At 39.4% G+C, this 17,564-nt stretch overlaps 1 protein-coding gene across 1 annotated transcript in view; it reads left to right on the plus strand.

Moving 5' to 3' along the window:
• Positions 1-17,564, plus strand: part of MICU2 (mitochondrial calcium uptake 2) — a 153,304-nt gene that overhangs the window by 107,877 nt on the left and 27,863 nt on the right. The window contains exons 3-6 of the mRNA XM_074569344.1: positions 2,549-2,580; positions 2,695-2,770; positions 7,784-7,831; positions 11,910-11,992. Of these exons, the coding sequence (XP_074425445.1) occupies positions 2,549-2,580; positions 2,695-2,770; positions 7,784-7,831; positions 11,910-11,992 (239 nt within the window). The remainder of the gene's footprint in view (positions 1-2,548; positions 2,581-2,694; positions 2,771-7,783; positions 7,832-11,909; positions 11,993-17,564) is intronic.

Here is a 17,564-nt window from a genome sequence, read left to right on the forward strand (position 1 = left end):
GTGTCCTCTGGAGGGTGGCCATCACTGAATGCAAACGGGCAGATGTTGATGGCTGCCGCAAACGTTTGTATGAGCTCTAGGTAGTTGCAGTTGTGACTGCGGGCTGGTGAAAAGAGTGTCCGCATGTTCACAACAGACTTTCCTCCCTTTCTTAATTTTTATCACGGTAGGGTAATTCTTGTTGAGGATATGTTCCCTAAAACTGGGTAGCTGAAGTGTTTCAGAGTTACTGTGCTGAATACAATGTGAAGAGAAACACAGACTTAACCAAAGAAGAGAACAATGTGAAGAGAAACAAAGACTTAACACAAACTTGGCCAACTAGTGTCTGAGCTGCAGCTCCCAGTGCTTTCTCCTTACCTTGCATCAATTATTTATGGCTTTGCTGTTCCAGCTGACAGAGTTCAGCTTGTCTCCCTTCGTCATCCTCCTGGATGCTGGCAAAAGACTGCTGCCCAGTGCGGTGGCAGTTGCTGTCCCAGATGTGATGCGCTTGGGGCCATCAGAAGAAAGGAATGAGTGGGGCCGCTGGTAACGAAATAAAAGTGCATGACTGGCTTCAAAACAGACAACTATGGAGAGCATTTGCAGTGAAAATCACTGCAGGGTGGTTTTCCCTTTTTTCTTTCAGATACTGCTTTTCGCAGACCTACAGCCTGACTCATTCCCTCTTGTAAGGCATCTCGCCATGTGGGTCTCCCAGAGCCGAAAGATTTAGTTTAATTCCATGTTGAAATGCACTGTACGGAGGAGGTGACATTTCAAAGCTGAGATCTGAATCACTTAATTTGCTAAATAGCCATTCATTAAAATGCTCTGCAGAAGTGAACAGTGTTGAACTGCGGTGTTACATGGCACTGCTCAGGACTCAGCCTTGCTGAGTGATTTTTACTTGCTCTCCCAGACTGTTATTAGCCTGACTTCTTTTATCTCAAATGAAGCAAAATAGAGGATTTCATATTTCCTCTGAGCTAGAAGGTATCTATCGGTGAAGCTTTGTATATGTGTGTGTGTGTGTGTGTAAATATATGTACAGGCACTGCACAAAAATGTATTCATCCACAGTAACAGGTGGTGCTGGCAACACCTGTCGCTGGGGTCACTCAACACGCCAGTATTAAAACCCTAATTTTAGTTGCTTACAACTTTTGTCAAACTTAAACATTTGGGTTGCAATGTAATGTGCCAGGTGTCTGCCTTAGGCTGATTTGGGGGGAAGGGTGCGGGAGAGGAATTTATCACCAAAAGCGTTACTGCCAGTTGAGGGAGCAGAGGCCAGGGCACTGCTTTGCCTGGGCTGAAAAATGAACTATTGCTGGCTGAGATGTTCCAGCAGCTTCCCTCATCTGAAGCCAAAAGCTGCCAGTGGAGACCCCCTGCAGCTGGCCATGTCTTTTGCCAGCATTATGGAAATTCGCTCTTTTACTAAGAACGCATCTCTGTCTGGCTAAATCATGGGCCTGTGAAAATGCTTGGTAGAAGTTTGTTGACAGCTGCCCACCAGGCTGTCTCCATCCTGTCCGTTTCCAAAGAGCAGGGATGCACTGGTGACCCTCCAGATGCAAGATGCCCGAGAAGCAGCAGAGTAAATAAACCTTGGAGTCTTGGAGCATGGAGCAAAGCAGGCTGCTGCACGCAGGGCCACCATCCTCACAGCCAATGCAGGCAGCTCGGCTTGTGCTTACACAGCGTGAATTAATAGGAGGGAATGGCTGGCTGGAATCCGGAGGAACTGGTGATGAAGGAAGGGAGCCATGGGCTGAGAGTGGTAAGAGTGAAGGACACACGGTTTTACAAACCGTGTGAGGAGAAGTGCTGAGGAGACAGACCGGTGTGATAGGGCAGATAGGCCGAGAAGGGATGGAGCACAGCTCCTGCCAGTCCATGACGGCAGGATTTCCGTAGGCCGTGCCTAACCAGCTGAAACGTTCCACTGCCACTACATCACAGCTCCTCAAATGGGTGATTTATACAGGAATACAACATCCGCTGCTGCCTGTGGCTCTCCTATTCGAGCGTATAGACTTGAACCTACTCATAAAGGCTTAGGGTGTTTCATCTGATGGTGTTTCAGGAGGCAGAGTTGTTCTATTTACTTCTGCTTAATAGAAACATCAACGTTTTCATTCTTTTTTAGTATTTCTTAGCTTTTGCATACTCAAACTGCACTTGAAGGATTATTATGTGTGCATGCAAATCCCTTCGTAAATACTACAGTTGTTTCTTACTGTGTAATCTTGTTTTGGAATCTGTACTACGTTTGTAGCTCACAGAATGCAAAATCACACGAGTAAGTCAGCCATAGATAACCAAAGTGGGCTGTGGTTTCATCTAAGTTGCAAGACCATTTGAACAGACTGCTTATATTATTTTTAAATGTTGTCTTTTCTTGATCGTTGTGGGAATTAGAAACAAACTGCCTGTTGCAAAATATTCTGTTTCATATTACTTAGCATGTTCCCATAAAAATCTGAAGAAATGCCACAGAACCTGATCAAAGTTTAAAGTCAGTTTGTTATTGAACGATGATGATTTTTTTTTATTATAGGTAAAGCCTCAGCCAAGAAACTGACAAAAAAGGTAAGCAAAATGTTCCTTTCCTTCTTCAAAAGAATTTGCATTCTTTCTGTTACTCAACTGAATAGATGTCTCTTTCAAAACTGGCTTTATATTTTCTTGTTTGTGTCTTCAAAGGAGGTAGATGCTGCACTGCTGTGTGTTGCCAAAGCTAAACCAGGACCAACCTTTTTTAGAGACCTTGGTGATAAAGGTAACGAGCGCTTTTGATTCTGAAAAATACATCTTGCTTTACATTATATGCTAGGAATTTAATGTATTTTTAAAGAAGGTTTCACGGATTTGACTCCATCCCCATCTAGCCAGTAGCTGCCTCCTTGGCAAATCTCTCAGTTATGCAAGAGAGAGAAAAGAGGCAGGGCTGGGAATTGAAAGCCTTCTGAGGTGCAGGAGGAGACATGAAAGAAATCAGAAAGCTTACTTGGAGAAGAGAAAGGGGCTAAAGGGATGACTTCAGCACAGACTGGTTTTTAAGACTTCTTGTTAATAAGCTGCTGTTTCACTGTATAGCTTAAATGCATGGAAACTAAGAAGAAAAATAAAATTTGTATCTAGTTATGTAAAGTGGCATCCCCGACTCCCAAGAGCAGTTGAACTTATTTCTCCCTCTTCAGGAGCTCGGTGGCCCTTCACAGCACCGATGTGCTTTGTTTCTTTTCACCCAGCATTTCCACCTTCTATCAGGCTACATAAAGAGAAAACTGAGAGCTGGGATATTGTTTGTATAACAACAGGGAATTAAAGAACACCAAATAAACACCTCATTAGCATAAATTAATTGAAGGGAGAAAACAAACAGGAGGATCAAGGAAACCAAACAGATGAGTAATTAACCATTTCACCAGTAACAAAGACTGACATCCCCAAACTAATGAGAAAGGCCGACAGAGTCTATTCACAAACTTTCTTTTTCAGGCTGAATCCCTTACCCTGTGGACGTTTCTGGAAAATAAAGCTGCCTTTGCACTGCTGCAGTTCCATGGCAAGCGTGAGCCACGCTCTTCCCATGCACCGCAGATCCAGGGGCATGGCTGGCAGCCTGTGCCAAGAGAGCAGCCCTCGATCTCAGCCTGCAGCCCTTTGGCCTCATGGCCAATTCTGCCTGCGGTTCGTTTCTTGCGTCCTTGTGCAGATGTGGAGGGGTCTTCAGCTGGTGCCTTGCTCCTGCAAGCCCCGGCATACCCCAGCAGCCCCTGAAATATCTCTGAACAAGTTGAACAATTTTTTCCTATCCAAGGGAAGGCTGGATTTTGTATTGGATAGTCATTCCCTGCCTTTTCAAATTACTGATCATCATGTGCTTTCCCAGGATTCCATTTAAAGGATTCCCAGTCTTTAATTCTTGGATATTCTTTCTCCATCCCTGCTTTTTTAGAGCCTTTGTTTTTCTAGTGGCTGACACTGCAAATCCCCAAAGCACTCTGCCTGGGAAAACTGTGAATCATAGAATCATAGAACGGTTTGGGTTGGAAGGGACCCTTAAGATGATCTAGTTCCAACCCCCTGCCCTGGGTAGGGACACCTCCCACCAGACCAGGCTGCTCAAAGCCCCATCCAGCCTGGCCTTAAACACTTCCAGGGATGGGGCAGCCACAACTTCTCTGGGCAACCTGTTCCCATGTCTCACCACCCTCACAGGAAAGAATTTCTTCCTAATATCTAATCTAAATCTACCCTCTTTCAGTTAGTAAAACTGTTACCTCTTGTCCTGTTGCTACACTCCCTGATAAAGAGTCCCTCCCCATCTTTCCTGTAGGCCCCCTTTAGGTCCTGGAAGGCTGCTATAAGGTCTCCCTGGAGTCTTCTCTTCTCCAGGCTGAACAAACCCAACTCTCTCGGCCTGTCCACCAAGAGAAAGTGAAAACAGCAAATCAGCGCAGCCTCCTTTTATTGCACCTCTACCAGCTGACTGCTGGGCAGAAAGTGGGCTCGTTGGTACGCTCAGCCTGACATCTTTTGCATTCTGCACAAGGCATTGATCTCCCCGTGCTTAGGGCTGTGGGTCCGTACACTCTGTCATTCAAAGGTCAGGTAGGAGTTTGAGGTGATGCAGGAACATTCAGTGCAGTCGTCCATATGTCTCCACAACACATGGAGCTTTTACAGTTTTGGGTCATGATGCCTCTTTAATGACTTTGATGCTTTTGGTTTGAGATGCATTATTATTACATTTTTTAAATGTAAATATTTATGTCTTAAATATCACTTTCACAAGTACCAGAAAACTGAATCTACACCTGTTCCACTGTTTAGCTGAGATTAGTTTAACTGTGTTCAGATTGTTCCTTAAATATCGAGTAGAGGGAAAACTGTCATCTGCCCAATTGGTAAAACATAACGCTAGGGAATTGTGCCTTCTAGTGGGCAGTTTTAAAATTCATGTCATATTTTGTGGGTATACTTATGATTTATTCAGGAACAAGAATATTGTACTTGTCAGCATTTGTTTGAGGGCTGAGATTTCCAGGGAGGGATGGGGAAGGTTCATTTAGTGTTAGAAAAGGACAGTATTTTGCCAATGCTAACTGCAAATACGTGGCTGCAAGTATGCTGAGTCATTCAAGAGTATGTGAAGCTTTTATCTTTTTAGTTTTGCTTGGACATGAATATAATTTTCTGTGGGTTTTTTTTTTAATTTCTTTTCATTTGAGTAACTTTGTAATGATTACTGTAGAATAAAAAGAAAATTACCCAAATACTTAATTTACTTTATGGATAAGGTAAATTGGCCATTCACTGCAGGTAATAAAAGGACAATGAAATTAAAAGAAGAATTTTTTATTTAAAAATAAATCTTATCTCAAATTATTTTAGTATAATCAGTCTGCCAGAAAGTGTCAGACAGGCTGTGGATTTGCTTTGAGGCACTGAGATGGGTTTTAAAGAACAATCCAGAAACTTTTGTACATATTTTTATTATATTTACCTTCTTACCTATTTCACTATAGCGACTTTTCAATCAGCTTATGATGATGAAAACAGTCTGTGTCTCGCCGTTGCCATTTCTTGCAAAGCTCTTCTTTCCAGCCCTCTGCAACTCGAGTGAATAGAGCTTCATGCTTCTCCCTTAAGCCAATAAGCAAGGTGCTGTCTTTAAATTGGTCTTTTCTTTACATCCGTCCATCTCCATATAAATTTTGCAGATTGTTTCTGCAAAATTTTATAAGGTACAATGTTTCCTGTCAACCCATATAGATAAAACTCTCTAGGTGCTCAGCATTTTGTATCTCAATTATTACAACTTTTTTTTTTTCTCTGACTTTAACAGACGTAATCTGCGTTGTTAATATCCTTTCAAATGCTTTGATAAATATGTTTTTTCTTACATGACTCCTCTGAGTGTGTCATCTTTTCTTTTGTACCCCAACACTGGGCTCTTCTGGTTCTGTTTTATCTAGCATAAGCTGCTTGTCTTCACTTTCCCGCTCTTCCCTCAACTATCCCTATGCAGCACATCTCAAGACAACCAAGAGGCAGACTCCCGCTTCTCCTTCATCGCTTGTGGCTAAATTTTCAGGCAGGGACCCTTGTGCTGATACCATTGCAGTCCATGACTGGGAGGCGTTTTCTATATACACTTGAAAAGTTGCCTCCTTGTCTTCCTTTATATTCTTCCTTTAAGCATTATTTTGCTGTGTCACACACAAAACCAAATTAGGGAACAGGAATCTTGATCACTGCCTATCACATTATTTGCTTGATTTCTTTTCCTCCCCTACTTGTTTCTACCCATTTTTTTCTCTGGTCTTATACTAAGACACATAAGCTAAAATAATGGGGTAGGAGTTCTTTCTGTTTGTTTGGTTTCGAATTTGTAGAAATCCTGGACACTTTGTCTAGGAACATGATTCCAAGTTTTACAGCAATGCAAATAATAATTTACATTCTTGCAATGGCAGTAACCCTAAAACTTGTAAGCAAAACTAAATCTTTGAGATGAAAGTATTTTTTGTTTCCACAGTGTACTCTAATGACTGTAGTACTGTGCTGATTTACACGTGGCAAACAGCCCTATTTTGATGGAGAGGAGAGCTGAGATATGGAACCAGAATGAATTGGCAACAGGCTCAGCATTAGACCCGCCTTTAGCTAAGGCTTGTTCTTGGATTTTCAGACTCTTGTATTCAGCAATTTAATATTGCTAAACTCTAGTACTTAAACTGTTAAGTCATTATCTGAGGTCAAATACAAATGCTGTTGGCTCTGCATAGTAATTTATCAGAAGTTAATTGTTTATCACTGAAGCTTAAATGGATTCCTTATCTATCAATTAACTAAATATAAATTATAAAAAATAGTTTATCTTTGCACAGATAGACATGTTTGAACTTCATTATTTTAAGCAGCTTCAGCATTATACAATGTTTAGCTCACGAGTTAAAAGTAGCTCAGTTATTTTGAAAAGTGATTTATAAAAAAGCCCTTTACATTTTTTCTCCGAACATTATGGCAGGGCAGATGGTTCAGATTCTGTTGTTTAACCACCCTGGTTATGCACGCGCTATCTTTAGCTTGTGCGCTCTATTTTGACGCTATCACATCTTTGTGTTTGTTCAGGCTTTTCACTTAAGGCGGTGTTTCAAAGGAAAACACTGGAATTTTCCTTCAAAAGGGGGGAAAATACTTTCACCTTGTAGAAAGGACATGTTCCTATTTTTAAAAAAAAAAAAAAAAAGCAGCCTCCTGTTGGCACGCGGCCCAGCAGTACTATCAGCACAATCTCGCAGCTTGGCAGCTTTGCGTGTTGCCATGTTCCCCTTGAGAATTAGAGGGAAGCTATTCTCCGCCTTCGCGAGCCTGCCAAAGGATGGAGGACTTTGATCCTTCAGGGTAGCGTTAGAGTAGTTCTCCTCCCAGGTACTAAATGCGACAAAGCACGTTTAATTTATTTGCCTTTTATGTAAACGTTGAATGTTTTCAGCGAGAATCCAAAGATTTAGTGCAGGCCTTTTATTAATACCAAATAAACTGTACTTTCTTGATTAGACATGAACGTTGATGAGTCTGTGGATAGGGGATTTTACCTTCAGAGCACTAAAAACAGAAGTAAAAACTTTATTAAATAATAATGTGGCTTACTTTAATAACCTATTTAATATGATGTTAAACTACATTTTTTGTATTTATAAGATTTGATCTTTCAAGTCTTGCTATAAATTTTCTTGGGGTTTTTTTTGCAAGTCATTTTTTAACTCTTTTATTTCAGGGTTGATATCCTATGCAGAGTACCTATTTTTGCTGACAATCCTTACGAGTAAGTATTACATATTTAAAATACATATGTATAAATATTCAGCTACTAACAGCTTTCCAGGAACTTTTTCTGATATTTTTTAACTTTTAAATTTCCTCATTGTAGTAAAACATAAACAACTACTGTATAAAGAATGATAAGGCATTAATATAAATGGATATAACTTTAATAGATTGCAGCTTACTTCCGTAGTGTCATCATTGGTCCATAGCGGTACTTCAAAAATCATGATAGTCCTTGCACCATGGGATCAGTAAAGTCTTTCAAGAGACTTTGAGGGAGGGGAGGCATTGGTTACAGGACTATATAATAAGGGGAAGAAGAAAGTGGGGGAAGATAAATAATTTGTCTTCTGGATAGTAGTTTTAGTCATTTTGGACAATGAGACATTAACATTATAGCTCATGTAGTGGTGTCTGAAAGGTTGTTGCCTATTATCCATGTGTTCAGATATGAAATGGTTGATACACATAAACAGCTGACTTCTGCGGGGTCTTTTTGTTCGACTTTTCAATCCTTTTTTTTTTTTCCTGCTTTGTTCCTTTTGACTTTATTTCCTCCAAGTATTTTGCTTGTATTTCTGCCCCCTCCTTTGCATCCTTTTTTCTCTATCAGACAATTTTTTAAAAACCTTTTTTGTTTGGTAGTTGCTTTATCTGCAAACAGGCATTTTTTGTTTGTGTGTGGAAGTGATCTTGGATTTTCTGGGTTTCCTCACCCATACTTATTCTGTGCCATGCTTGCCACCCCCCTGTGCTGTTGTGATGAAGCATCGGTGATGCTGGAAAATACCAAGATTTGAGATAAGGTGTGTGCAATGAGCGTTACGCAGCAAGACCCATAGAATAGTAGCAAAGTAGTCCACATACATGTCCGTGTAATTGTCCACATGGAGTCTTGTTTGACCGACTTACACAGGTATAACATTTTAAGGAAGGGACAGAACCAAGCATACTGGATCTCGTGGTATCAGTGGATGGGGAAAGGAAAGAAGGAAGCAGTTGTTAACCCAGTGGACTGTCGATGCTTGAGCCTCAACACTTCCATGTCTGCGAAGACCATGGCAAGGGCTTAAACAAATTGACAAGTTTTCCTTGCTCTAGAAATCCGTTCTGTCACGGTGTAGTAAGAAGAAGTAGCATTGATCTCCAGAGTCCAGTCTTCACAGGCAATGGCTGTACGCACCTCTCGCACAGTTTTGGTAGGCCTTTGACAGCTTATGTCATTTCTCAGCCGAACTGCATTGGTTCCTACTAGGAACTTCAACTAGTACACAATATTACATAGTTTATATAAATTAATGACTGTCCAGTGCTGCAAGCAACTTGAACATGAGTTATACCATGTGTTCAAATGCTTTTTAAAATCAGAAATAATATGTCTAGCCCAGTTAGAAAGCTGATTTAAAAATATTTGTTGCAACTCAAAGAAGAGGGGTGATTTTAAAAAATAAGCACAACCACATCACTTCAGAAGAATACCTTAAAGTTGCAGAAATAGATGCCAAAGATTCTATTTCTTTAAAAGTCCATGGCAGCAGAAAGTAAATTCATGCTGATTTATTGGCTGAAACAATTAGAAACTTGAAGCAGTATCAGGGCAAATTGTTCCACTTCTCCAGACAATCAAGTAACATTATTTTTCACAGAATTTATATAGGAATGTATTGAACCGCAAAAACAAAGGCACCTTTTGATGCAGGATAAAAATGCAGTGCTAATGTTGCTGCTTTGGTTACACAGAGGGTTGTCGTACCCATCAGTTTGAAAGCAAATGTCAACAAGTGTTAGTGCCTCTGTCTTTGCCTAACAAGTATCCCATGTCACTCAGCCCCCAGTTACACAACGTCTCTCTCCCACTAGTGAGAATTAATGTGAAATTTCTTAAAGCAACCATTAATATTTAAATGACATCTTCTAAGTCACTAATAGAGCAATAGGGAAACGGGAAAAGAGTCACCAGGCTTCCAGAGGCCCGGTTCCAGGACTCTGCTGACCAGACCATACTGCCTGTCATACAAAAGCACTGTCTGTAGCAGCACTGAACTTGAAAATGTAATTTTGCGGCAGACAAAGGTTTTATTTTGCCCCCTGTGATCCCCTTTTCAGGGTGCCTTGTGTCATTGCTGTCTTTTTTCTTCCAGTGCTCTATTGAATTTAATTTCCAGCAATTGGTTAATGGAGCTTCTGGTAAAGCCCTGCCTGGTGAAGAAGCCCAGGATCTGAAGTTGTCACCTTTACTCAAAGCTTCGTTTCAATTAGCCAGTCACACAAGCTGACAGCTTGGTCAACGTAGGAATAGTTGGAGGGGAAGCACCTAAGTCTAACCTGCACTCACAGCCAAGATGAAGCTTTCCTGTTCGGATTTTGGAATTTTGCCTGATTCTAATTAAATACAAATATATCTGAGGTAGTCTTTGAACTGTGCTTATTTTACGAACACATACCTTTGGGGTTACATCATATCAGATAAGTATGTCATCTCTGAACAGTATAAGAAGCTTTAGGTCCTATATTTTCAGTAACAGCTCTCTTATGTGAAAATTGTAACACAGATGGTATGAATTACTGTTAAATACATCAATTACTTTTTTTCTCTAACTATGTTATAGTATAGGCTCTTCATGCTTTCGTACTAGTAACACAAATGTAGCGTGTCACATTTCCATGGAAAGAAAGCCAGTTTTGATTATTACGACCCAGTTTCTGGGGAAGGGCTCTGCTATGCAGATTGCAGTGGTATTTATAAAATATCCCTGCATCACAAGGTTGCTCCACAGAGAATGTTAGGTGGCTGCTGAGGATGTAGTTATTTCTAAAATGTGAAAATAGTACTTTCTTTAACCGTATTGTTATCACTTAAAAGGAACAGGCTATTCCTTTAACTTGTTCCCTTTGCAGAAAGATTCTCTAAAAAAAAAAGCAAGACTTAAATCTTTACAGGATGGGGCTGGAAGAATATATTTCCAAAAGAAAAGCTCTGAAGACATTAGAGTTTTTTAGAGATACTGCTTCACTGCCCTCGTGAGTCCAACATTGTTCTCAGAAACATGAATATATTCTAGAGACGATAAGTCCGTGGCTTTCATATTAATGCCTGACTTGACTGGGTTGTGGAATTAATTCACCTGCTCCAGAAATTACTGGGATAAGTGCTTGCTACTGCAGTGAACTGTAACTACATTTCAGCGGCATGCTGCTCCTGTGTGGGCTTGCTAATGCACAAGGCCACCTCCTGTAAGCAAAGTAAGATCAGGAAATTGTGGGAAGGAACTCAAAACACACTGCGTTTTTATAGCGCCTGCAAGATTCAGAACTCATTACGTTTTTGTGTTGAAAAGAAACATCCACTCGGCGAAGGAAATGCAGGGTAAAATTGTATAAAATTCCTGAAAAAATCAGCTTGATGGGAGTCATACAAAACATGCTTTTGGCCAAAAAGGCCAGAAAGAGTGGTTTATTATATCTCAGCAACATTTAAAGACATTGTTTAGGGAGGAAGGAGAAGGGAAGGAAAAAAAGACTGGGGGCTAACACAGCGGGAGCAGGAGCTGGGAGAGCTGGCCGTGATTACAAGACCAGTCTGTTTGCTGGGGAAGACGAGGGAAGAGTGCAAATACTGGTGTACGGTAATGCACGCAAGAAGTACCTGAGGAGTACACTAGCTCTTTCATGCAGTTTTGGGAATAGTTATTGGTTTCTCAAGGCACTTTCTGGTCTTCTCACCTGAAAAGCAGCTCTAATAAACAAGGCAGTGCTAGACTTCAGAAGTGGCATGGGATTATGGAGACATCTGTAGAGAGTATCTAAGAATATCTAAGCCCTGTACTTGGGCACTGCTGGGATTTTCTTGCTTTGCCATGGCATTAATTTTTCCCTTGAAATGGTAGTAAAAAGGTGTTTAAAAAGCTTGCTTATATTGGAGGAGGTACATATGGTTTACGGGAAATATCATGTACATGCATAACAATGGAGAACTGAACCATAGGCAATATTCCTTTTGCATTAAATATTTAAGTACTAGCGGAACCCTGTGTGTGTGTGTATTTACAATACAGTTCTTTCGCAATTTGTTGCAGAACCCCAGACTGGATTTCGGATTGCCTTTAAAATGTTGGATACAGATGGCAATGAACAAGTTGAAAAGAAAGAATTCTTTAAGGTATGTGCATTTATATGCATATTAATTTTAAAGCATTTAAGTAGTTCCATGGGTTATATTTGCTAAATGAAGATTCATCAAAATCTTCAGGCCTATTTTTCAGTCCAATCTATGATCACATACTGAACAAAATACCTTATATGAAAGGAGTGCATACCAAAGCATTGCTATAGAAGTACGTCTCGTATTTGAATCCACTTTTGGATTCAAAGTTACCTTTGACTTGTATCTAAAAATCTGTTACTGGGAGGGTAGGAGTTGGTGTACATCCCTTAATCCCAGGAGCCAATTTAAATAATCATCCATAAAAGTCTTCTATTTTCTAATTGTTTTTAATACTTTTTTTAATTTACCATCCTCTCTTGGTTTTTATTAATTTTGTTTGCTGTTGCACAGGTTTTTTACCAATTCACTCGGAGAGTAACAGCAGTTTTTCCCATATTTTGTATAAAATATGAGGGAGAAAGGCAGATGCTTAAAAAACAAAGAAAATCTTGCTCTGATGTTTTAAAGAAAAATGGGCTTAATTATATAGCTTGTTCAACTTTTAAGTATTTAATAGGAGACTGTTGACTACATACTTCTTGTCAAAAGTCAAATGCAAAATTAAAAAACATAAGTTTTAATAGACTCCCTCAGCTTTATTCAGATCCTTCATTCATATTGGAGGTGACTAGAGAGACAATATTGAAAGAAGCTGAAATGGCTACTGCAATTGTTTTCCGTCACTAGGATAAAGTTAAAGATGATAATGCCACAATTCTAGAGAACTGTAGAATCTAAAACTTACAAAGATGCACCTCTTGATAGAGAAGGTACCAAAAATTAAAGTGTACTTTCATAGCCTTAAACTCTGAATTAATGATACAATAGCTGGTAGCGTGTGTTTTGCACTGATAGCCATTTTTTCAGTGAATTGTCTCTTTGCAAGATTACAGTTGATCAGTCATACTTAAATATATTTTAAAACACTGTAAAAATACTTTTAGACTTAGTAGTACTATTTGAAAATATATACTTGAAATTAGACCATTTCCCAATACAATATTCCCAGAAGCCCCTAACTGAGCCTGCAGATACCCTACACCCACTTGTTGCTTCACAAAATCTTTTAAGCTTGAATAATTTTCTCTGTTAAAATGCTAATTATTCTTCTGATTAAAAAGAAATAAAATTCTAACTAAAGCCTTTATTTTTAACCTACTAAACCTGATACAATCCTGGTGAATTGCTATCAGAGTAGCAGTGTCCTGATCACCGAAATACGTCTGTTATGGCTGTATTTTTCATCTACAAAACAGTATGTTACAGGGGAAAGTAAGTCCATGAACACAAGCGAACTCTGCCTCTGCACCAAAATGCCATGTTAGCAGTACTTCCTTTAAATAGGTACTGTGCCAGTTAAGCAAATAAGGAGATTCTTGCAGAAATACAGCACTCTGTGTCCCCACTCTCCTGGGGAAATGTAGAGTATGTCATATATGTAATATCTATTACCCATTTCAGGTGATTCTAATTGAATCAGCCAGTATGAACAAGAGAAAATCACCAAAAGCAGAGGTGAAAACACACAAATCATTAAAAATAATTTGATTTCTGTATAAGGCAATCATATTAAATGAAAATTATTCTGGTTAGATAGGTTGTTACTTTGCATTTCCTTTATGGGCTTTATTGATAAATTAATATAGAGTGGTGAAAAATCCCATATAAATTGCTATGTCAACTCACAAGAATCATTGAATTCAAAGGAGTCCCACAGGATGCAAGCTAGTCAAAAGATGAATTTTCTGACATAACTGTTTACTGAACATTTATAAGCAGTGATTACTTTAAAGCAAAACTTGATTTTTATAGGTTAAGTTTAAAAATAAAATTTTTTGAATGTAAGAATCTATAAAAATGTGTGTGCGTTAATCTCTGTACACTCTCAGTCTGTATGCTTCTGTAAAGCATAGATAGCTTCTGTATATCTAAGAGATTAATAAATTGTGTTGCTAATCTGTCATTTATGATGGTGTTATGATAGGACACGGGATAATGAGTGTAATGAGAGTTATGATAGGACACGGAGTAACGGCCTCAAACTGAAAGAGGGTAGGTTTAGATTGCGTATCAGGAAGAAATTCTTTACTGTGAGGGTGGTGAGACACTGGAACAGGTTGCACAGGGAGGTTGTGGATGCCCCATCCCTGGAAGTGTTCAAGGCCAGGCTGGATGGGGCTTTGAGCAGCCTGGTCTAGTGGGAGGTGTCCCTGCCCAGGGCAGGGGGTTGGAACTAGATGATCTTTAAGGTCCCTTCCAACCCAAACCATTCTGTGATTTATCTTGTCCCAGTTGGCATCTCAGGAAGATACGTCTGAACTATTCTATAGCTATTTCCACGCTATATTTGACAATAACATCAGGAAGCGTATGTAAGGAAAGGGCAGTGGGAAAGAGTAGCAAAGAAAGAGTAATTAGGAGGCAGTCACTGTAAGCAGGATGTGATGGGGAAAGAAATGTCAGTGCTACTTCATTCTCTTGCTTTGTCACCTCTGCTGATTAGACATCTATATATGTCTATGTTATCTGTTGATCCAGACTGTAAGTTCTTTGAGGTTTGCCTTTTTGTTTGCAAAATATCCATCATTCTTGGAATTGTGTATATCTCAACTCTCGTGTTACTGGATAAACGGGCACAAGATGTGTCATGTGAATCATTCAGGAAAGGAGAAGGGTGACAGACAGACTCAACAACCCAAGTCCTTCTCGCCTGCAGCACGTGATGGAGAGAGGCTGTTCAGACCTGTATAAATCACTGAAGGAGTGTGAGATGCAGGATTTCCCAGTAGATTCAGTGCTCTTCGCTAGCAGAAATGAATGTCCAGGAAAGGAGATCTTGAATGCAATTCCATGTTTTGAAGGAGGGAGTTTATCTTGTCCTCCGTAGCCTTTCCATTTCTGTGCCCATTTTCCTCCTTTCCAGTAGGACTTAAAATTCTGTCCCTCCCTAGGGACAGACTCTTGTTCTCTCCCTACTTCCTTGTATTCAAGCCAGTCTGTTTTTAATTTCTGCTTCATCTATGTTTCAGGGGTAAACATTCACAATACAAGAAACATTTCAGTATATAGGGCCTGGAGTCACAGCAGTCTGTGTTTTGAGGTGGGCATGTGCGAGGATTTGCTGCTTTGCCCTGCAACTCCAAGACGAAGAAGACGTGGTAGAAATGACATGTTTGCAGACATTAGTTGCCATCCTTTAATCAGCCCCTGCCAGAGTGCAAATAATTGTTTCTCAGAACCATATTATCTGCATCTTTGTGAGAACAGTAAGATACTTCTGTGAATTCTGCACTTCGAAGACATTCACATGAGACTTGGTGAGGGGGATTTCCAGACATGTGCACATAATAACCCATGCACATTAATCTGAGATCTCCCATCAAGAACAAGGCTACCAAAGATCCCAAAATCCCCAGCAAGTGAGGAAATTCCCTAGCTCTGTTCTGATGAAAGATTTCTAAGTAAAATTAATGACAGTTCAAAACTATCAGAAGTGGAGGTAGGGTAACTCTGATGGGACATGCAAGAGCTATGTGATTTAGACTTTCTAAATAGACTGTCTTTATATGCTTGTCCTGGACAGCAGATACCACAAAAAACTCGTAGAGATTCATCTAGGGCTGAATGAACCAGCACCCGACACTGTCAGGAGCTGTGCTGGTTTGGTGCAGAACATCTCCGCAGTCCTAGAACATCCACAAGCACTAACCTCTCTTAAACGGCTCTAAAAAAAAAAATTTTTTTTTAATGACTGATACAGCCTTTCTGCCAGCTCTTGTCTTCAGAAAAGATTTCTTCTGAGTAGTCTTTAGTAAAGAGGCATCAGTTGTGCATAACAATTCTCATTATCTTTGAATTAGCCATTAGCATCTTCCAGTGACGAACAGATATAAATATTAAATACAGATAAATGTCACATGGAGCAGTTGAGTAATAGGGTCCATTTCTTGAGGGCAGAATTCTTCTCCCTCTGTGAGTAGTTGCTGAACTATGCTGGAAAAAATCTGCAAACTACTGGCAATAGTTTCAAGCACTATAAGGATTTACAGACGCTATAAGCAAACAATAAACTAAATCCTCCAGAACACTTGTGAAAAAAAATTATACTGAATGTCTGTGCTGTTTAGTAGTCTCTGCAGATTTTTTAAAGAGTTATTTAAAAGTAAAATACAAAAGGAAAAAATCATATTTTCTCTTGTTTGGAAAGTGTTTGCAGTTGTATTTCTCATGTGCGAGCAAAAGATGGATTTTTCAGGTAAGAAAGAATGTAATTTTTCAGTCATTTTTCAGTGAGAATATAAACAAGCAGTTGTGTTTTTATCCAGAGCTCTATATTGCTGGTTTGCTATGAAGAAATTCATAGTTTTTACTGTACTAATCAATTGTTTTGTAAGTGCTCAAAAATAAAAAGAATTTGGAGAAACTTGGAAGAACTAGTACTGTTTAACTGTCTTGGTTTACAGTATTTATTTTGATAAATACTATCAAGGCATGCCATTCAAAAATAGTAATAGAAAGTAACTATCTTGAGGAACTCAAAAACTGAGGCTATAAAAAAAGCAGCACAGGTGAATTAGTGAAAATTTGAAGGCCAAGGGAAGACCTTTGGCAACACGAACAGTTAGCACTTCTTTCCTACTCACTACTTACAAGCCGATACTGCTTCTCTGAACAATAAAAAAAAGGAAAAAAATAAAGGCCTAAGAGAGATGTGAAAACCCCACAAAATCATGGCTATGCACATTTTGTTATGGACTTTTTTCCCAGTTTAAAACTCGGTTGTCAGGGTGAGGAATCACTCCAGAAATGTTTGAGAAGCAAACATGCAGCTCGAAAACCCTGAGCTTTAAAAGCATCTTTCCTAAAGTCTGCAGATCCAGACTGCTTGGTGTAAGTCCATATGTATACCTGAAATGTCATAAGTCCATTTTTCTTTCATTTTTGCTGTCCTTTTGAGGATTCGTGCAAATTCGTGAAAGGTAGGTATACCTTGTGCTATGTTAAATCACTCATTCTTGTGGCAGTGTTGACCTCCCAAGCTAAAATACAGTCAAAGAAAGAAACCTTGCAGCTGAGATATACTTGAGGTGCTGCAAATTAATGAACTTTCTATATTACCTTAAAGCTGTACTTGGGACAGTGGAAGTTATGTTTTTAAATGTGAGTCATTTCACTACTTCTAAAAATCTTCTTAGCTAAGACATTCAGGATTCATTCATCTGTGGGATGGAGAGGAAACTCAAATCACGTCCTGCTTAATGCCAATGCTGAAAATACATTTGCTTATTTAATTAAATTATCCCTTGTTGTTAGTTGTATAGCACCTCATTTGAACAGGTATGCTTTTCATGTCTAGAAGATCGTGTCTGTAGCAGAACTATGTAAAGCTGTCTAGGAGGACAGCATGAAAATCACAGGTTAATTTTTATTTCCCAAATGACTTCTAATGCTGTACCCCTGAGTTTCAAAATCTTACGAAGTGAACGCTAAGCTTCTAGTGCAAGAAAATCTTCTAAAAATAGAGTAA

The sequence above is a fragment of the Larus michahellis genome, chromosome 1, assembly GCF_964199755.1.
Source record: "Larus michahellis chromosome 1, bLarMic1.1, whole genome shotgun sequence".
Lineage (NCBI taxonomy): Eukaryota > Metazoa > Chordata > Aves > Charadriiformes > Laridae > Larus > Larus michahellis.